Source organism: Musa acuminata, chromosome BXJ1-5 (genome assembly GCF_036884655.1).
Source record: "Musa acuminata AAA Group cultivar baxijiao chromosome BXJ1-5, Cavendish_Baxijiao_AAA, whole genome shotgun sequence".
NCBI lineage: Eukaryota > Viridiplantae > Streptophyta > Magnoliopsida > Zingiberales > Musaceae > Musa > Musa acuminata.
Genome location: NC_088331.1, coordinates 15,254,833 through 15,275,274, shown reverse-complemented (window position 1 = coordinate 15,275,274; position 20,442 = coordinate 15,254,833). Strand labels below are relative to the sequence as shown.

The 20,442-nt window shown below is 40.2% G+C and overlaps 1 protein-coding gene across 1 annotated transcript in view; it reads left to right on the top strand.

Moving 5' to 3' along the window:
* The window catches only part of LOC135673909 (phytosulfokine receptor 2-like), a 33,923-nt gene extending 20,197 nt beyond the window's left edge, over window positions 1-13,726 (top strand). Inside the window, exons 2-3 of the mRNA XM_065183308.1 lie at window positions 11,924-11,997; window positions 12,770-13,726. Coding sequence (XP_065039380.1) covers window positions 11,924-11,997; window positions 12,770-13,726 — 1,031 coding nt within the window. The remainder of the gene's footprint in view (window positions 1-11,923; window positions 11,998-12,769) is intronic.
* Window positions 13,727-20,442: the final 6,716 nt, after the last annotated feature.

Genomic DNA, 20,442 nt, shown 5'->3' with positions numbered 1-20,442 from the left:
CTAACAATTGGTATCAGAGCTCGGTTAACTCTCTAAAGGATTAAAACCCAAGAGAGATGGCATACGCCGGAAACCAAGAGGGGCATTCGATTACACGTCCACCCATGTTCAGTGGAACGGACTACACTTACTGGAAGACCCGAATGAGGATCTTTCTTATTTCTATGGATTTTGAACTATGGAATCTTGTTGAAAATGGATTTTCAAAATCTTCTCTTCCAATGATCGATTGGAACGATTTGGAAAAGAAGGCTTTCGCTCTTAATGCAAAGGCTATGAATGCCTTATTTTGCGCACTAGATAAAAACGAATTTAATCGTGTTTCAACTTGCGAAACTGCTTTTGATATTTGGCACACACTTGAAGTGACCCACGAGGGCACAAGTAGAGTGAAAGAGTCAAAAATCAATCTGTTGCTGCATTCTTTTGAACTTTTTCGAATGAAACCGAGTGAAACCATTGGCGACATGTTTACCCGTTTCACGGATGTCGTCAACGGTTTAAAAGGTCTCGGAAAGAGCTTTTCGGATTTTGAGCTTGTTAATAAGATACTAAGATCCCTTCCTAAGAGTTGGGATCCTAAAGTCACCGCCATTCAAGAGGCAAAAGATCTGCAAAATTTCCCTCTTGAAGAACTAATCGGGTCATTAATGACCTACGAAATGACCTGCAAAGCTCATGAAGAGCAAGAAGACATCCTCCCAAAGAACAGGAAGGATATGGCACTTAAAACTTCTGAATGCCACTTGAGAGAAAACTCAAGTGATGAGGATTGTGACGATGACTTGGCACTGTTGACAAGAAAGTTTAAAAAATTCTTCAAAAGAAACAAGTTTAAAAACGATATGAAAAATAAACTTGAACCTAAGAAGGACCAAGTGATCTGCTATGAATGTAAAAAGCCGGGACATTACAAAAGTGATTGTCCCCAAGTCAAGAAAAGAACAACAAAGAAGAAGGCGCTCCAAGCAACATGGGATGATTCGAGCGCATCCGAGGAAGAAGAATCCAACACCGAGCAAGTTGCTCATTACGCCTTTATGGCCATCGAAGGGGAGGTAACGGATTTATTAGATGCTGATTTATCTTTCGATGAATTATTAAATGCCTTCCATGATTTATTTGATGAATGCAAAGTTATAAATAGAAAATATAAGTTGCTAAAAAGGGTACATGATAATCTTACTTGTGAGTTTGATAAGTTAAAAGTCAAACATCATGATAGTTTAAACTCATGTATCAAATGTCATGATTTAGAAACTATACAAAAAGAAAACTTGCTGCTTAAGGACACCTTGAAGAAATTCGAGGTTGGTAGCAAGTCATTAAACATGATCCTTACAAACAAGGGTCATGCTCCCAAAAGAAGTGGGATTGGATTTGTGAGGAGTCCTCACCGAAATCCAACTACCTTTGTAAAAGGCCCCATCTTACATGTTCAAAACCAAACCAAGTGCAACTTTTGTTGCAAATCTGGACACAAGACACATTGTTGTCCATTCAAGAAAATAAGTCCAAACAAATTAATTTGGGTTCCTAAAGGAACCATGATAAACTCTATGCAACATGATAGAAAATGTAGATCTATTTATGAGGCACCCAAAAGCAAATGGGTACCTAAACGTCATCCTTTCTTGTAGAAAACTAAACAATCGCAAGCTAGGAGCAAGAAATGGTACCTTGATAGTGGATGCTCAAGGCATATGACCGGAGATCCATCTCAATTCTCTAAGCTCTCTAGCATAGACAAAGGATATGTCACCTTCGGAGACAACAACAAGGGTAAAATCATTGGCAAAGGAACCATAGGTAACAAATCCAACCTCTCTATTGAAGATGTTTTACTAGTTGATGGTTTAAAACATAACCTCTTGAGCATTAGTCAATTATGTGATAAAGGATATATTATAAGATTTGAATCTAATGCCTGCATCATTGAAAAACCACACAAAAATATATCTATGATTGCATTAAAACAAAACAACGTATACACTATTGACATCAATGACTTATGTGATGAAATGTGCTTTGCCGTTATGAATGAGGATGCTTGGCTATGGCATAGAAGATTAGGTCATGCTAGCATGAAACTAATCAATCAAGTATCATCTAGAGAACTTGTAAGAGGAATTCCTCATATCAAGTTCATCAAAGATAATGTATGTGATGCTTGCCAATTAGGTAAGCAAATTAGGGGTAGCTTCAAAGCTAAGAATCAAATAAGCACCTCTAGGCCCTTACAATTGATCCATATGGACTTGTTCGGACCAATCTCTACATCGAGTCTAGGAGGTAGCAAATACGCCTTTGTCATTATTGATGACTATAGCAGATATACATGGACCTACTTCTTAAAACAAAAAAATGAATGCTTTAGACATTTTACCAAGTTTTGTAAACTTGTTCAAAATGAGAAGGAATCTATGATTTCGTCAATTAGAAGTGATTACGGTGGAGAATTTCAAAACCATGACTTCCAAGAATTCTGTGAACTCAACGGATACAACCATAACTTCTCTACTCCAAGAAATCCTCAACAAAATGGGGTAGTAGAAAGAAAAAATCGAAATTTGCAAGAAATGGCTAGAACCATGTTGAATGAACATAGCCTACCCAAATATTTTTGGGCCGAAGCTGTAAACACTGCATGTTATATTTTAAATAGAGTCCTAGTAAGACCCTTACTCACCAAAACTCCTTATGAGTTATGGAATAACAAAAAACCCAATGTCTCATATTTTAAAGTCTTTGGGTGTAAGTGTTTTATCTTGAATGAAAAGGATAACTTAGGAAAATTCGATGCTAAATCTGATGAAGGAATTTTTCTTGGTTATTCTTCGGTTTCTAAAGCTTTTCGCATCTTCAATAAAAGAACCTTAATTATTGAAGAATCCATCCATGTTGTTTTCAATGAGATTTCAGAAATTAAGAAAAGTGATCTTGATGATGATATTAATTTTGATTCCTTGAATTTAAACGAAACCCTGTCTCCAACTAGCAACTTGGTTGCATCCACTTCCAAAACATCCTTACCCAAGGATTGGAAGTATATAGATGCTCATCCTAAGGAGCTAATCCTAGGAGACACATCAAAGGGGGTTCAAACACGATCTTCTTTTAAAAACTTTTGTGCCAACGCCGCTTTTCTCTCCCAAATTGAACCCAAATGTGTTGATGAAGCCATGAAAGATGATTCATGGATTATCGCAATGCAAGATGAATTAAATCAATTTGAGAGAAATGAGGTGTGGACGCTTGTTCCCAGGCCAAATGACCATTTAGTAATTGGTACTAAATGGGTCTTTAGAAACAAGCAAGATGAAAATGGTATCGTGGTTAGAAACAAGGCTAGATTAGTGGCCAAAGGTTTCAACCAAGAAGAAGGTATCGATTACGAAGAAACCTTCGCACCTGTGGCTCGATTGGAAGCCATAAGGATGCTCCTTGCCTATGCTAGTTGCAATAATTTTAAGTTGTTTCAAATGGATGTTAAAAGCGCTTTTCTAAATGGTTTCATTTCCGAAGAAGTTTATGTTGAACAACCTCCTGGATTTGAAAATAATGGCTACCCTAATCATGTGTTTAGATTAACTAAAGCTCTCTATGGTTTAAAGCAAGCCCCAAGGGCTTGGTATGAGAGACTTAGCTCTTTTCTCATTGAAAATAATTTCGTAAAAGGCAAGGTTGATACTACATTGTTTATCAAGAATTTTGAAAATGATTTTCTCATTGTTCAGATTTATGTTGATGACATTATCTTTGGTTCTACAAATGAATCTCTTTGTGAATCCTTTTCGAAAACTATGAGTCATGAATTCGAAATGAGTCTAATGGGAGAGTTAACATTCTTCTTAGGCCTACAAATCAAACAACTTAGCAATGGCATCTTTATTAGTCAAACCAAATATGCTGTAAGTTTGCTAAAGAAGTTCAAAATGAATAATTCAAAAGCCATTGACACTCCTATGAGCACCTCCACTAAGTTAGAAATTGATGAGAATGGAGGAAGCTTCGATCAAAAAACCTATAGGGGTATGATAGGAAGTTTACTTTACCTCACTGCCACCAGACCAGACATTATGTTCAGTGTAGGACTTTGTGCTAGATTTCAATCAGACCCTAAGATATCTCATCTCAAAGCTGTAAAAAGAATACTCAGATATCTTAATGGAACTACCAATCTAGGATTATGGTACCCAAAATCAGAAAATTTTGAATTAACAGCCTATGCTGATGCGGACTTCGCTGGCTGTAAACTAGACAGAAAAAGCACATCAGGATCATGTCAATTTTTAGGACATGCCCTTGTATCCTGGTCATCTAAGAAACAAAACTCGGTTGCCCTATCAACAACCGAAGCTGAATACATTGCAGCAAGTGCATGCTGTGCACAAGTTGTATGGATGAAAAACACTTTAGAAGATTACAAAGTGAATCTTAAAGATATTCCCATTAAATGTGATAACACGAGTGCAATATGCTTAACTAAAAATCCTATACAACACTCAAGAACAAAACACATTGATATTAGACATCACTTTATACGTGATCATGTCACTAATCATGACGTGACCATAGAGTTTATTGATACCAAACATCAACTGGCTGATATCTTCACAAAACCCCTATGTAAAGAACAATTTGATTACATAAGAAGAGAATTAGGTATGTTGATGTGTCCAAATACTTAAACTAGTTAAAATTATTTTTCGGATGTTATTACTATTACATGCCTTGACAAACGCTTGATCAAATAACATGTTGCAAATTATGTGACAAATATTTTTAATGCATGTAAGAAGTTCATTTTTCGGGTTGTATGCTAAAAATGGGATGTTCCCGTACACTCTTATGAAAACTCGTTGGAAAATGACTTTCCTCGGTCAAGCAAAAACAATAAAGTGATATATGTGTCATGACTTCCTTTATATGCTTGATCATGCTTTTTGTTGATGACAAAGGGGGAGAAAAATATGAATTGATAAACACTATGTCATAGCTGAACTGCTATAATCATATCTATGTCATAGTTACAAATACTTGAGTGATGCTATAAACAATGTTATGCCATCCTTGCATCACCAAGAGATATGTGAACATGTACTATAGTTTGCATCATATCTTGATTTGATATTGTGAAGAAAATGCAAACTTGCTAGAAAATCTCAAATGTAAGCATCATGTAAGAAGTCCTTCGTTGCTTTATATGATTACATGATGAATGGTTTCAAACACTATCATACAAACTTGTTGATGTATGTCATGCCTTGACATAATTCTTGAAGAGATACATCATGATAGGCATCATGATGGGAGCATTGATAAGTTTAACTGATCTAACTTATCAATGCGTCACTTGAATTCTTAGGTCTTGAATTCAAGGTTGACTTATCTCAACTATGGCATATAGATAGGGGGAGTTAAGGATAACTCCTTTATCAATTGATTGTCATCATCAAAAAGGGGGAGATTGTTGAATCTCGGATTTTGATGATGAAGTCAATTGTCATTTGTTATCTAATCTATGTGTTGAGATAAGTGTGCAGGATTAACTACGATGAGATTAAGACAAGCAGCAGGAGTTACGCCGGAGTCAAGATCATGATCACGTTGGGAGTTCGAGAGTTCGACGGAAGTTCGGACGGTCGTCGGAGGTTCAGAGAGAACAGATCCGAGAAGTCCAGAAGCTTGCCAAGCGAAGCTCGTCGGAACTCGCCAAGTGGATCGTCGCAAAGTCCAGGAGTATGCCGGATGTCCGCAGGAGGATCACCGAGGGTTATCGGTTGATCGACGGAAGTTGGCCGGAAACTCGCCGGAAGAAGCGATTGACGCATCGGAGCAAGCTGCAGGAGTTGTCTTAGAGATAATCGTAGTTAGCACGATGATTAAGCATGAAAATGGAGTGAACCATTCGGACCCTGATTGCACCAGGAGGTGCAACCGCCCCAGCCAGGAGGTGCAACCGCTTGGGCTGTGGGGCTGAGAGGTGCAACCGCCCCAGCCAGGAGGTGCAACCGCCTGGGCTGTGGGGCTGGGAGGTGCAACCGCCCCAGCCAGGAGGTGCAACCGCCCCAGCCAAGAGGTTGCACCGCCAGAGCTCAAGTTCCGAGCTCTGCCAGGCGATGCAACCACCAAGCTCAGTCTTCGAGCTTTGGCAGAGTGGTGCATCAGCCTGAGCTCAGTCTCGAGCTTTGCCAGGTGATGAATTCACCAAGCTCAGTCTTCGAGCTATGGCAGAATGGTGCATCAGCTTGAGCTCAGTTTGGAGCTCTGCCAAGTGATGCAACCACCAAGCTCAGATTTCGAGCTCTGCCAGGTGATGCAACCACCAAGCTCAGTCTTCGAGCTCTGCCAGGTGATGCAACCATCGAGCTCAGTCTTCGAGCTCTGGCAGAGAAGAAGCAATCGGCAGAGCTCAGTCTTCGAGCTCTGCCAGGCGGTGCCACCTCTCCAGTTGAGAGGTGCAACCGCCTGATCCCAGAAATTCTGGGATTAGATCGATTTGATCGTTTTGAGCTCGAATTTTGAATTGGGTTGGGGCCTATAAATACCCCACCCATTCAGCACTGAAAAGATACAGACCAATACCGAAATTGTGATCTTTTCTGTGATTCTAAAGAGCTCAAAAGTGTTGTAAATCCTTGAGTCTCCTCCTTCTGTTCTTCAAGTTTTCAACTGTAAAGTGAGGAGAGAAAGGTCTGTAAAGGTTGTCTCCTAAGCCTGTCAAAAGGAGAGAAACTGTAAGAGGGAAGTTTGGCCTTCGCCCATTGAAGGAAGGCAGCTAGTTGACGTCGGCAACCTCATCGGTGGAGGAAGCCAAAAGTGGAGTAGGTCAAGGCTGACCGAACCACTCTAAATCTCTGGTTTGCGTTTAATTTCGAGCACTCTATCTTTACTGCAAACCTCCCTCATCACTACTGCTCTCTGCGCTTTCACGAACAAGTTCTAAGTGCTGTTCTTCCAAATCTGCATTCAGACGTAAACTTGTATTTTCGTACATTACAGTTTACGTTTACGTTTGATTCTGCAGAACTGTTTTCCGCGCTTTTACGAACGAGCTTCCTTGCAGTTTACGCTTACATTTTAATCCTATTAATAACTGCAATCTGTCTTCTGCGAATATACAAACGAGTTTCAAAGTTTAGACGTAAATCTGCGTCTAGACGTAAAACTGCGTTTAGACGTAAAACTGCGTTTAGACGTAAATCTGCGTTTAGACGTAAAACTGCGTTTAGACGTAAAACTGCGTTTAGACGTAAATCTGCGTTTAGACGTAAAACTACGTTTAGACGTAAAACTGCGTTTAGACGTAAATCTGCGTTTAGACGTAAATCTGCATTTAGACGCAAAACTGCGCTTAGACGCAAAACTGCGCTTAGACGCAATCTGCGCTTAGACGCAAAATTGCGCTTAGACGCAATCTGCGCTTAGACGCAAACTGCACTTAGATACAAACTGAGAATTTGCTTTTGCATCATAATCGTTTTTGAACGAACGCAGCTTTTTGTTTTTAAATTATTATAAGATTTCCGCTGCACTAATTCACCCCCCCCCTCTTAGTGCTCTTGATCCTAACAGCTGCAAGTGCATGCTGTTCACAAGTTGTTTGGATGAAAAATACTTTAGAAGACTATGGAATTCACTTTAAAAACATTCCCATAAAATGTGATAATACTAGTGCCATATGTCTTACTAAAAATCCAATTCAGCACTCTAGAACTAAGCACATCGACATTAGGCATCATTTCATATGTGATCATGTCCTTAACAATGATGTTGTTCTAGAATTCATTGACACAAAGCATCAATTAGCAGATATATTTACAAAAGCCTTGAATGAAGACCAATTTGAATTCATTATAAGGGAATTAGTTATGTTAAATTGTCCCTAAACAATAAACTTGTTTGAATGGATTTTCCGTAAAGTTTTTTTTTATTCTCTCTCCATTCCTCGGTGAACTGATCCTTCTCTTTCGATTCTAACGACATGTTAAATTTTCTTATCCTATCTTGAGTTAAACACCGCCCCCATCTGATTAAGATTAATGATTTTATGATATTTTGAATCTCGAAATTGATTTTGATGGCTTGATTATGAGTTTCAAGTTGACGAATTGAATTTGAATGAATTTGTATTCGAATTATGATCTTGACTTATTGGAGTTACTACTTGAAACATTTTTTGTCTTATCCTAATCTCTTTCTTGTACATCTACAATTTCTGTTATTTATAGAAAGAAGAGATTAGATAATATGGATGCATGCTGAATTTTCCTTTAAAATGAACTCTGCGTAAATATTTTTGCATACTTAATTTTCAATGATAAAATCTTTGTATGACAAAATATGTGCTTCAAGTCTCATTTCCCTTTTTGTTGATGACAAAGGGGGAGAAAAGTGATGACTTGTATCATTTTAATAGCATGACTAATATGAATTGCAAAAGCTTTTCAAAATCTTTGAGAACATGCCTTGCAAAATCTTTGAGAAAAATGATCGATCGATGAATGTCTAATATGTCTTGCAAATCTTTGAGAATATCGCAAGATCAATTGATCATATTGAAAGCATGTCTAACATGTATAATCATGAAATTCATATTGAAAATCTTTATCTCCTATCGTAGTAAAAATTGTCTCTTATCATTCGAGTTGAAAAGGATTTTCATCGAAGTTTAGCATTTACATTATGCTTAATGAGAATAACGATAAGTTCTACTGTTAGAACTTATCGGTTTATGCTTGAATTCAATGGGATGGAATTCAAGTGTTTTCATCTTCTCATAATATGGCATATAGATAGGGGGAGTTATGTTTAACTCCGTCATCAATTGATTGTCATCATAAAAAAGGGGGAGATTGTTGAATCTCGGATTTTGATGATAAAATCAATTGATGGGTTAATTGATCTAATCCATATTATTGAGTTAAGTATGCAGGATTAACTACGATAACTAGAAAACACAAAGCAAGGATACCGGAGTCAAGTTCGATGGACGTTTAAGAGTCCGAAGAATCATCGGAGATGCTGCCGGAACCAACCGAGAAGAAATCGGGAACCTGTCGGAATTTTTGGAAGTTCGTCGAAGAGATCGTCGGAGGTTCACGGAGATCACCGAGAAGGCTCAGCTACTCATTAAAGTCATCACAAGTTCGGGAGCTTGCTAGGAGCCCGTCGGAAGAAGTTCGTCGGAAAGCTCACCGGAACAAGACTCAACGTTTGCGGTTGAAAAATTGCTTAGGATGTGTTTTATTATGTAGTTAACTTGTAATTAGGATTAGGATTAAGAGATAATCCTATATCCTGGTTAGGGGCCAACTGGGCCCAAAATTAGACTTGGTTTTGTCTAAGTTTGAAGCCCAACCAGTCAACCGAAGAGTCTGGCGGTGGCACTGCCAGACTGGGCGATTGCACCGCCCAGCACCCGAGAGCTGGGCGGTGGCACCGCCCAGTGCCCGAGAGCTGGGCGGTGGCACTGCCTGGGCCGGGCGGTGGCACCGCCCAGCACTGTCAGCGCTTGACACTGACAGGCAGTGGCACCGCCAGCATCGGGAACTCCAAGAGAATTCAAATTTGGAGCCCAAATTTGAATCCTCTTGAGGCCTATAAATGCTCCTCAAATCTTAGCTGAGATTATAACTTTTTGAGCAGCAATTGTTGAAGAGAAAGGCCTTAGAAAAGTCATAGCTAGTCTTGTTTTCAATTTTCTAGTGTTCACCTCCTTCTTTCTTGCTAAAAATCTGTAAGAGAGTGAATCGCTTGTAAAAGAGTTGCAAGAGGGGTATTCACCCTTCCCTTTCAAGAGATTTGCTAGTGGAAGGTGGGAGCCTCATCGAAGAGGGGCCTCGCAAGTGGATGTAGGTCACTTAACCGAACCACTTCAAAAACGACGTAATCTCTGGTTTGCATTTCATTACTGCTATTTACATTACTGCAAACCTTCTTACTTGCTTTATTTCATCATTACCTTTGCTGCACAACTTTGCGAATACGCTTTCAAGCTAAGCACTTCTGATTCCGATTTTTATCGTACGAAAGATTTGTTGAAACCAACGTTTTAATCCGCTGCACTAATTCACCCCCCCCCCCTCTTAGTGCCGCTCCGATCCTAACAATTGTTCGGCATCACATTGTTAGGATGACGCCTTAGTAAAATAGTATGACCGAACATATGAACAGAATACTCTTCGAGAGAGCAAGGTGTATGATCTCAAATGCAAGGTTGACAAATGACTTTTGGGCAGAGGCGATTAATATGGCATATTAAGTTGTCAACTGCGCTCCTTCTACAATACTTAATTTTAAAACTCTAGAGGAAGTTTGGTCAGGTACTCCTGCTGATTACACTGATTTAAAATTTTTTGAGTATCTAGTATACATGCATGTAAATGAAGGAAAATTAGAACCTCGAGCTAAAAAGTGCATTTTCCTTGGGTATGCTTCTAGGGTAAAAGGATACAGATTATGGTGTTCTGATCCCAAATCCCAAAAATTTATAATCAGTAAAGATGTTACTTTTGATGAATTGTCTATGTTATCTTCCAAAGAGGAATCTACTAATTGTATAAATGATAGTGCGCAGAAACAGGTGGAGCTTGAGATTGGTAGTTCTGATTCTTTTCAGTCGAACTCTTCTATTTAAAGAATGCCAGTAGATGGTCCTGAGTCTACTGATAAAGATGATCCAGAGGAAGAGAAATATTCCATAGCCAAGGATAGATCATAGAGAGATATTCGACCACCACAAAGATATGCAAATTTGGTTGCATATGCTTTGTCTATTGCAGAAGAAACAAGTGAAGTTAAAATTGAATCTCTCAATCAGAATAGAACTTGGGATCTTGTGAAGCCGCCTTTGGGTAAGAAAATTGTTAGATGCAAATGAGTCTTCAAAAGGAAGAAAGGTATTCCAAGGGTTGAAGATGCAAGATACAAAGCACGATTAGTTGCAAAGGGCTATAGTCAAGTACATGGTGTTGATTTTAATGACGTAATTTCACTTGTTGTTAAACATAGCTCTATTCGTATTTTGCTTACTTTAGTTGTCATGTATGATTTGGAATTGGAGCAACTTGATGTCCAGACATCTTACTTACATGGTGAACTTGAAGAATAAATTTACATGGAGCAACCTCACATATTTGAAGTTGACGGTAAGGAAGATCATGTTTACTTGTTAAAGAAATCCTTGTACAGATTGAAGCAGTCTTCAAGACAATGGTATAAGAGGTTTGATTCCTTTATATTGGGTCATGGTTGTAAGGAGCATGTATGATAGCTGTGTCTACTTCCGGAAGTTAACTGATAGCTCTTTTGTGTATTTGTTGCTTTATGTTGATGACATGCTTATTGCAGTTAATAATTTGTTAGAAATTCACACTTTGAAAATGCAAATGAATAGTAAATTTGAAATGAAAGATTTGGGAGCAGCTAAGAAAATTCTTAGGCATGGAGATCAAAAGAGAACGAGGAGTTGGAAAATTATTTCTAACCTAGAAAAATTACATCGAGAAAGTCTTGGAGAGGTTTGGCATGAAAAACGCTAAGCCAATGAGTACTCCTCTTACTAGCCATTTTTGGCTATCTACTCCTCAGTCACCATAGTTAATTAAAGAGGAAGAATATATGGTGCAAGTTTCATATTCTAGTGCCATCGGTAGTATTATGTATGTAATGGTTTGTACTCGTCCAGATATTTCACAAGTAGTCAGTGTGGTTAGCAGATATATGTCTCACCTGGGTAAAACACATTGGCAAGCTGTGAAGTGGATTCTCATATACTTGCAAGGGACTTCAGATGCTTGTTTGGAGTTTAGGAAAAATCATGACACTTTGGTTGATTTCGTCGACTCTGATTATGCCACGGATCTTGATAAACGAAGATCTTTAACAAGCTATGTTTTTTGCGTTGGCGGTTATGCAGTTAGTTGGAAAGCTTCCTTACAACCTGTCGTGGCTTTATCTACTACAGAGGCAGAATATATGACAATGATAGAGGTGATTAAAGAAGTTTTATGGTTAAGAGGTTTGTTTGGCGAATTATGTTTGCATCAAGGTGTTACTACAATTTACTGTGATAGTCAAAGTACTATTCATTTGACTAAAGACCAGATGTTTCATGAGAGGACGAAACACATTGATGTGAAGTTTCATTTTATTCGGGATATCATTGCTGAGGGAAAGGTTCTTGTTCATAAAATTCATACGAAGGACAATCCGACTGATATTCTTACGAAGCCCCTTTTAGTTTACAAGTTCAACCAGTGCTTGGACTTGGTTGATGTTCATTATTGGTGATTGCCCGTTGGGGCTTTTGTGAAGAAGTTTGAGCAAGTTTTGTTAATTGTCAATATTGGAACATACTAAGGTGGAGCAAGTTTTGTTAATTATCAATGTTGGAACATACTAAGGTAGAGATTTGTTAGTTTGACAAGTCCCACATCGGGAAAATTAAGCTTGTTATCTTTAATTGTAACTATAAATAAAGGTCTGGGCTTTGAAGTTATATGCATCACAAGATAACATAATTCTTTGCTTTGGGCTTTTCTAGTTTTATGTGTTTTATGGCATAGGAATATTTTTCTAAGGTATTTATAATTATCCCTTTTATAGTAGAGTTTTGCTTCTCCTTCGTCCGTGGATGTAGGTCAATTGATCGAACCACGTAAATTTGATGTTCTTATCTCTTTTATTTTTTATTTTTTTATTTTTATTGGATTGCCAAATTACACTGTGCTTTGTTTTAACGTACCCGACATCGTCATATTAGACTCTAGCTTGGTTAGCAACGCACGCAAGAGTCATCGGTCTCGATCTATTGGGAAAAGGCCTCGAAGGGGTTCTCTCACCGTCCGTGTCTGGTTTGGACAAGCTTAGTTTCCTCAACCTCTCCCTCAGTTCTTTCCGAGGCCCCATCCCACCCGAGCTGTTCCACGTGAAGCTCTTGGCGGTGATCGACTTGAGCAACAATCACTTGTTAGGCGAGATGCCACCGGGTATAGGAAACCTCTCAAGCCTGTCCCTATTGGATATCTCCAACAACAGGTTCACCGGGATGATCCCTGATGTCTTTCACGGCTTGACAAAGCTCGAGGTTTTCTCGGCTGAGTCTATTGGATTCGTTGGCCGGCTGCCCACTTCCTTGTCCTCGTGCTCGATGCTTACGTCGCTTTATCTGTGGAACAATTCTCTCAACGGTAGCATCGACCTCGACTTTGGACGATTACTTCGTCTTACCGTCCTCAACCTTGGATGGAATAGATTGCACGGGCTCATCCCGGAGAGCCTTTCTTCTTGCAAGGCACTACAGATCCTGAATCTGAATCGCAACAACCTAAGTGGTCTGGTTCCACAGAAGCTTCGCAATCTTCGTTCCCTTTCCTTCCTTGCCCTCGAGCAAAATAATCTCTCCAACATTTCCAACGCATTGGCAGTTCTTCAGGGGTGTCACAACTTGACCGTTAAAAATGAAGAAATGCCAACTAATGGAATCCGAGGATTTGGAAGCCTACGTGCTCTCAGCATGGCAAACTGTGGTTTTAGAGGTTCTATGCCCTTGTGGTTACGAAAATGCAGAGAACTTCGAGCTATAAATCTAGCATGGAATCTTTTTAGCGGAGAGATACCATCGTGGTTTGAAGGTTTTGATCATCTGTTTGTCATGGACTTGTCGAACAACTCGTTCTACGGGGAGATCCCAATTTCCTTGATGCAATTGAAGAGTTAGACTTTGGGGAAATCCCTGCAGGATGATGTTTCTTCTTTGGAACCGCCATTGTATTACTGGCACAGGGGTAAGCAGATTAACGAGACACTATTTTACAAGCACGACACGGATTTTCCACCAATGCTAAACTTCAGCCATAACAAATTGAATGGATCAATATGTAAAGAATTTGGGAAATTGAAGTATCTTCATCACCTGGATCTAAGTTGGAACAACTTCTCCGGTTCTATTCCTGAAGAACTGTCAAACATGATCAACATAGAGAAGTTGGACTTATCTTTCAACAATTTATCAGGTAGCATTCCGTCTTCTCTGACTAGGCTTACTTTTCTGTCTTTCTTCAGTGTTGCCTACAATCATTTGCAAGGACTGATCCCAAGTGGAGGTCAGTTCTTGAGCTTTCCCTGTTCGAGCTTTGAAGGAAATCCTGGACTCTACAGTAATCCGAAACGCTTGTGCAACTCAACCTTGAATACAACTGACCACAAGGAAGGTGATGATAACGATGAAGATAAATTCGTTTTCTTGGGATTGCCATTTGCAATTGGATTGGTGGTGGACTTTTCGCCTACAGTTTTCCTCGTAATGTGTTGCTTGGACGACAACTACAATTATGATCGAGGAGAAAACTGAACGGCATACTACGAAAGTCCCATAACAATGTTAAAGAGCTTATGAACTTTGCATAGATGCATGTAAAATCTTTTCGAACCGTTGATAGATTAACTTTGTAGTTTCCAATACAAATTCTACAATTACAGACTACGGTATGAAAAGGAATTCAGCCACAACTTCTTAACTTGACTATAGAAACCACCTACATCATGTTTGTGATCATGCAAGTGACGAAATCTTATCTGGCATTAAAATGGCTATTTTATTTGTCGCTAACAGCCACACTTTTTGTCATGTTTTTGTATGGATTCAGACTTAAAACATAGATCCATCAATTGTACAATAGTGTGTCTATCTCTCTATCCTTTACGGGTTCGATGATCTATTGATCTGATATCATCTTTCAGATAAAAAATTTTAACGAAGGAGAAAAATATCACGTGTAAAACCAATAGAGACAACCTTTATTGTTTTGAAATCAAAAGTGTCAACTACAAGGGACTAAGCCATGGAAAATAAAAGTGTGAAGACTCAACTAGGTGTGTAAGAACGGAAGTTGTCTTTGACAGCACCTCAGTCTCTCGATAGATTAAAGTTTGTAATCGATTTTAGTATTCCCCTTCTCTCTTGTTGTTGGAACCTTCTATTGAGATTTGGATAGTGAGCAATAAAGCTTGTGAACTTCTTTCAATAGCTGGACTAAGCTTCAAAAGACAACCTTAGCTGTTGGACTTCGAAAGAGAGGGGGCTTCGGTTTGAAGAACTCAATAGCACATTCTTCTCTCTTTGGCTCTCTGCACCAATTGGAACTAGGGTCGGCTAACCTCTCTTTGGGAATCTTCGAGGCTTCTTTCCTACTGCTTTGGAATTCTTTGATGTGTCTTCCTCAAGGGAACTCCTCCTCTTTTGTAGCAGAGCAAGGTATAGTCCTTGGTGGTTTAGGACTCCACAAACAATGGCTAGTGCCCCCTTGTCCTGCTCCTATTAGGAGTTGATGCTATCCTTTCCTTATGACTGATCTAGTCAGTTAGGAGGTACTCTAATTTTAGTCCAATTAGGTTTAGGATTGAGATTAGTGGGTTTGGATCTAGTTGACCAAAGGGTCCTTGGAGAGTGAGCTTGAGTTTGGCCAAATTATAATGACTTCATGGCTCGATTAAGGCTTCAACTAAGGGTTGATAGGATTAACCCTAATCACAATTCCCTCAATTAGGGGATTCACGTTCAGTTAAATCTCACTTTGGAGAACCATCTCATACTTGGTCTTTGCCCTTTGCATCTGATTTAGAAAATACCTTTATGCCTCATTGGTTTATAGTAGATTTATTTTCAATGTTAATATCTTTTCTAGTAGATTTATTCACACCAAGTCTTCAATTGATGGTAGTATCGACTCATCATCTAGCATCAAAGGCTTGAATAACTTTAAGTTCTTGACATTCACAACAAAGTAAATCTTCAAGTAGCATGAGAACCCATATCAAATGGGCTTTAGCTTCTTTCCTTTTTCTTTGAGTCATTATTTTTCATGGTATAACCAAACAAAGTGTCTTTTATGGAATTGTCCTTCAACACAATATTAATTATATTAATCTTTGTACTTTTGCTAGCTTTGTTGAAGTTGGCCCTCAACTTTTGTATGCACCTTATAGATTTCTTAATACTTTTGTTGGGCTTGTTGTGTTGCATTACTTTTGTTAAAGATGATGGGGATATAAAGCAGAATAACCTTTGTATATGAACAAATACTAGCAGGTCATGATATGCAGCGGAATTAAATGAAATCACAATCAAATATAACACCAAGATATACGTGAAAAATCCCTCCAATGTGAAGGGTAAAAATCACGGGACAAACTAGAGATAATCCACTATGAAAATAATGAATATACAAATCTCAATCTCTTGCCCTAAACCCTAGCAACAATCACAAGAGAATAACCGAGATATAAGGATCACGTCATTGTCCACGATATCTAAAACCTCCCCAAGTAATCACAGCAAGAGTCTACTGTAGATTTGATCTAACTTGAGATAAGAACACTGCTAGATGATTGAGAACAATCTCTCTGTGTTGTCCTTGTTTTTTTCTCTTTCTTTCTCTTATTTTTCTACCTTTTTCTTCTCCTCTTTGCTGTTGCTAAGATCACCATGTTGCTGCCCTTTTCTGCCCAAAAAATGCAGCCACCTTATTTTAAAAACGCAGCCACCACACCTTCCTTATATTGATTTAAGGTTAGGTTAAGAAGGGGTATGGGCTGTGCTAGTCATAGGTGCTCAGTAAGCCAATCACGTGAGTGATGGCATGTGTGAATTGATACATAATCTTTTTGCTTATTATATTTTTGATCCGCTTATGGAATGTTGGACGGTTGATGATGCCTTATTGTTAGACAGTGATTCCATAGTCCTAGTTGTATATCTGGTTCTTAGACTTGAGACACCAAAGATGTCTTGTTTGAATGCTCCACTCTTCGATACCAGACTTATAGGTTTGGCTGTCCCAGATCTAGTACAGTTGGTCATTGGGAGTGGTAGTCGACCTTACGAGGGCTATTGAGTGTCGATAGAGGATTATCCACTCTCTGTGTCATGAGAGGAATATCTCATGTATTCTTGCTCAGACAAATCCTTGGCCAGGGTCATTCGGGTTGAGAGAAAAAGAGTTCTCCGGGAGAATCCAATTAGAGCGAGACTCGAGTAGAAACCGTATAGGTCTGATAGCACCATGCTCGATATAAGGTCTCTGGGATAGTAGATGGATGAGGGACTATAGGTACACGGTAACTGAGGACAGACAGGTCCAATAGATTGGATTCCCCTGTATCGTCTCGGGACTACGGCGTAGTGGCCTAATACATCCGTAGTCGATGAGTCAAGTGAATTATTATAGAGATAATAATTTACTAGTTTAGAAGGAGTTTTGACAGGTATGACTCACGGCCAGCTCAATATTGAGCCTAAAGGGTCACACACATATAGTAGGCATTGCGATGAGTAGAGATTCGGATATGAGATATCCGACGGAGCCATTGTCTTATTGGGTATCCAATAAGCCCTTGAATTATTGGATCCCATGAACGAGATCCAATAAGAGCCCATGAGAGATTATTGGATAGAGATCCACTAATCTAAAAGGCTTAGGTTATTGGATGCAGATCCAATACCCACTAGGGGATGATCCATTAGGGTTTGACAAAGGACCTCTATAAATATGAGGGATTCAGAGCCTCATAGGCTAGAGCCTTTGCTTGCCTCTCCTATTCTCTTTCCCCTCTCCATCTCAAAGCAAGCTTTGAGTTTTGAGGAGCGTCGTCACAGCCCTGCTGTGTGGATCATCGTTAAAGAGGAGGACGCTTGACCTCCTTCACTCTCTCCTAAAGATCTGCAAGGAAACAGGGATATACAATCTCCCTAGGTAACATAATCTACTCTATACGTAGTTGTTCAGTTTCGCAGATTTTGAGCACCAATATTCGCACGACGACGAACATCTCTTTGGGAATTGAGGATTTTATTTTCTTGTTCTTCCGCTGCGCATCTGATGTTACCCCCAAGATTTCCCAATAGTGGTATCAAAGCCAGATTGTTCGTGCGAATGATTAGTTTTAAACTACATGTGTTGTGTTTAGGAAGAATTTTGATGTCAAAATCATTGACGCAAAAATAAGGAAGGGCAGCAATAGTTGCTGCTCTCGATCTACGTGCCTACAGCCACCTAGAGCGGCAACCGCAGCCAGGCAGCACAGCGCCGATGCATGCGCAAGTGCTGTGCCTGCAACAAGCTTGCGGTCGGCGGGGCTGGCAGCCAGTGGGCAGAGGTACCGCAGGGCAGTGGCGCCTATGGCCGCTGCTCACGCAAGGTGATGCGCTGCAGGGCAGCGGCACCTATGGCCGCTGCTCCCGAGGGCAAAACCCCCGGCGAGGCAGCACCGCCTGCAAGCGCTGCTTCGCGAGCAGAACCACCCACGGAAGGGGCGGCGCCTGCCTACGGGGGCAACGCTACCCACGGGGGCGCCCACTTGCAAGGGCGGCGCCCCGACCCCGTTGCACCTACCGCCACCGGCAAGGTGGCGGCGGTAGCAACAGCAGCGAAAAGGGAGAGGGGCTTAGGGTTTTTTTGGCAAAAAGACAGTTTTTCCCTTGTGAATTTAAGAAATTTTAGTTTATGTCTTTTGTCCAAATTATGAAAATACCCCTATGAATTCAGAAATTCCCTATATATCCCTAATTTCATAAAATATTAATTAATTAAAAAGTTTAGTTGATTATTATTTTTATTATTATCTAGTAGTCCTATATGATGATGATTATTTATACATGTGATGTATGATGTGTGGACGGATGATCATGAACCGTGTGATATGTGTACTTGTGATTTTTATTATTGGGGTCTGCGAGCCTCCATTATATTTCTCGTTTATTGTCGGGCCTACGTGTCTATGATTAAGTTGTAATCACATAAGGAGGTGCAGCGGGAGCGTGGATGCGATAGGGACCCACGAGACAGACGATCGCGATGCATGAAGATGCATCGAGATGTCGACGAAACTAACGAGGATGAGATGGACGATCACAGGGCATGAAAATGCACCATTGCACACATAGATCTTAATGTGAGTGATTAGGCCTACTAGCTTGGGCCTAATCACATTGTTAGGATCCGAGTGGCACTAAGAGGGGGGCATGAATTAGTGCAGCGAATTAAAACTTCGATTTTGAAAAAATCTTTCGTACGATAAAAAATCGAACTCGGAAGTGCTTAACTTGAAAGCATGCTCGTAAAGGTATGCAGCAAAAGTAATGAGGAAGTAAAGCACGTATGAAGGTTTGCAGTAAGGTAAATAACAATAAGTAAATGCAAACCAGAGAACAGACCAATTTAAAGTGGTTCGGTCAAAAAGACCTACATCCACTTGCGAAGCCTTCTTCGAAGAGGCTCCCAACTTCCACTAGCAAATCACTTTGAAGGGGAAGGACAAATACCCCTCTTACAACCTTTTACAAGTGGTTCACACTCTTACAAATTTTTAAAGAGAAAGAGGGAGGTGAACACTCAAGCTATTGAAAACAAAAACTTGCTAAAGGCTTTGCTAAGACTTTTATCTCAATCTCTTGCTTCTCAAAGGTTGTGATCTCAACTAAGAATTGAGGGGTATTTATAAGCCCCGAGAGGATTCAAATTTGGGCTCCAAAATTTAAATTCTCTTGGGTTTCCGAGATTGGCAGTGACACCGCCTATCAATGGCGGTGCCATCGCCCGTCAATATCTGTCAGACGATGTACTGGCGGTGCCACCGCCTGTCAGTGGCTGTGCCACCGCTTGTCAATGGCTGTGCCACCGCCTGGTCTCGGGTGCTGGGTGGTGCCACCACCTAGTCTGGCGGTGCCACTGCTTGACACTTTGGGCTCTGGGCGGTGTCACCGCCCAGTTCGACAGTTCCACCGCCTACACTATTGCAGCTCACTGGTTGGGCTCCAAACTTGGCCCAAACCAGGCCGAACTCGGGCCCAATTGGCCCCTACTTGGGTTATAGGATTAACAACTAATCTTAACCCTAATTAACGTACTAACTACGAATTTAAAGACATTTCCTAATGTATTACAAAGTCCTCAAGTCAAGACTTCTTCCGGCGAACTTTCGGCGGTCTTCCGATAAACTCTCGGAAACTATTCTGCGGACTCCCAGCAAGCTCCTAGACTTCACGATTTAATCTTGGTGAGTTCCAACGAGCTTCTTCAGCAAGCTCCGATCTTTCTCGGCGAGCTCCGCGAACTTCCAATGAACCTTCCGGCGAGCTTTCGAAAAACCCTTCGGCAAGCTCCCTACTCATTCTCGGCTAGTTCCGGCAGCATTCTCAACGAACCTTCAGACTTTTGTCAAATTCTCGAACTCCCAACGAATCCTTCACGCTTGACTCCGACACTTTGTTTCGCTTTATGTCTTCATCGTTATTGTAGTTAATCCTGCACACACAGGCTAAAACTCTACTCCGATCTAGATAATTATTACAATGCATATTGACATTCTATTGCCCGGCACGTCATTGGTTGGCACTTCAACCGATTCTTCAGTGCATCGTCCTCTCTTATGGCTTGT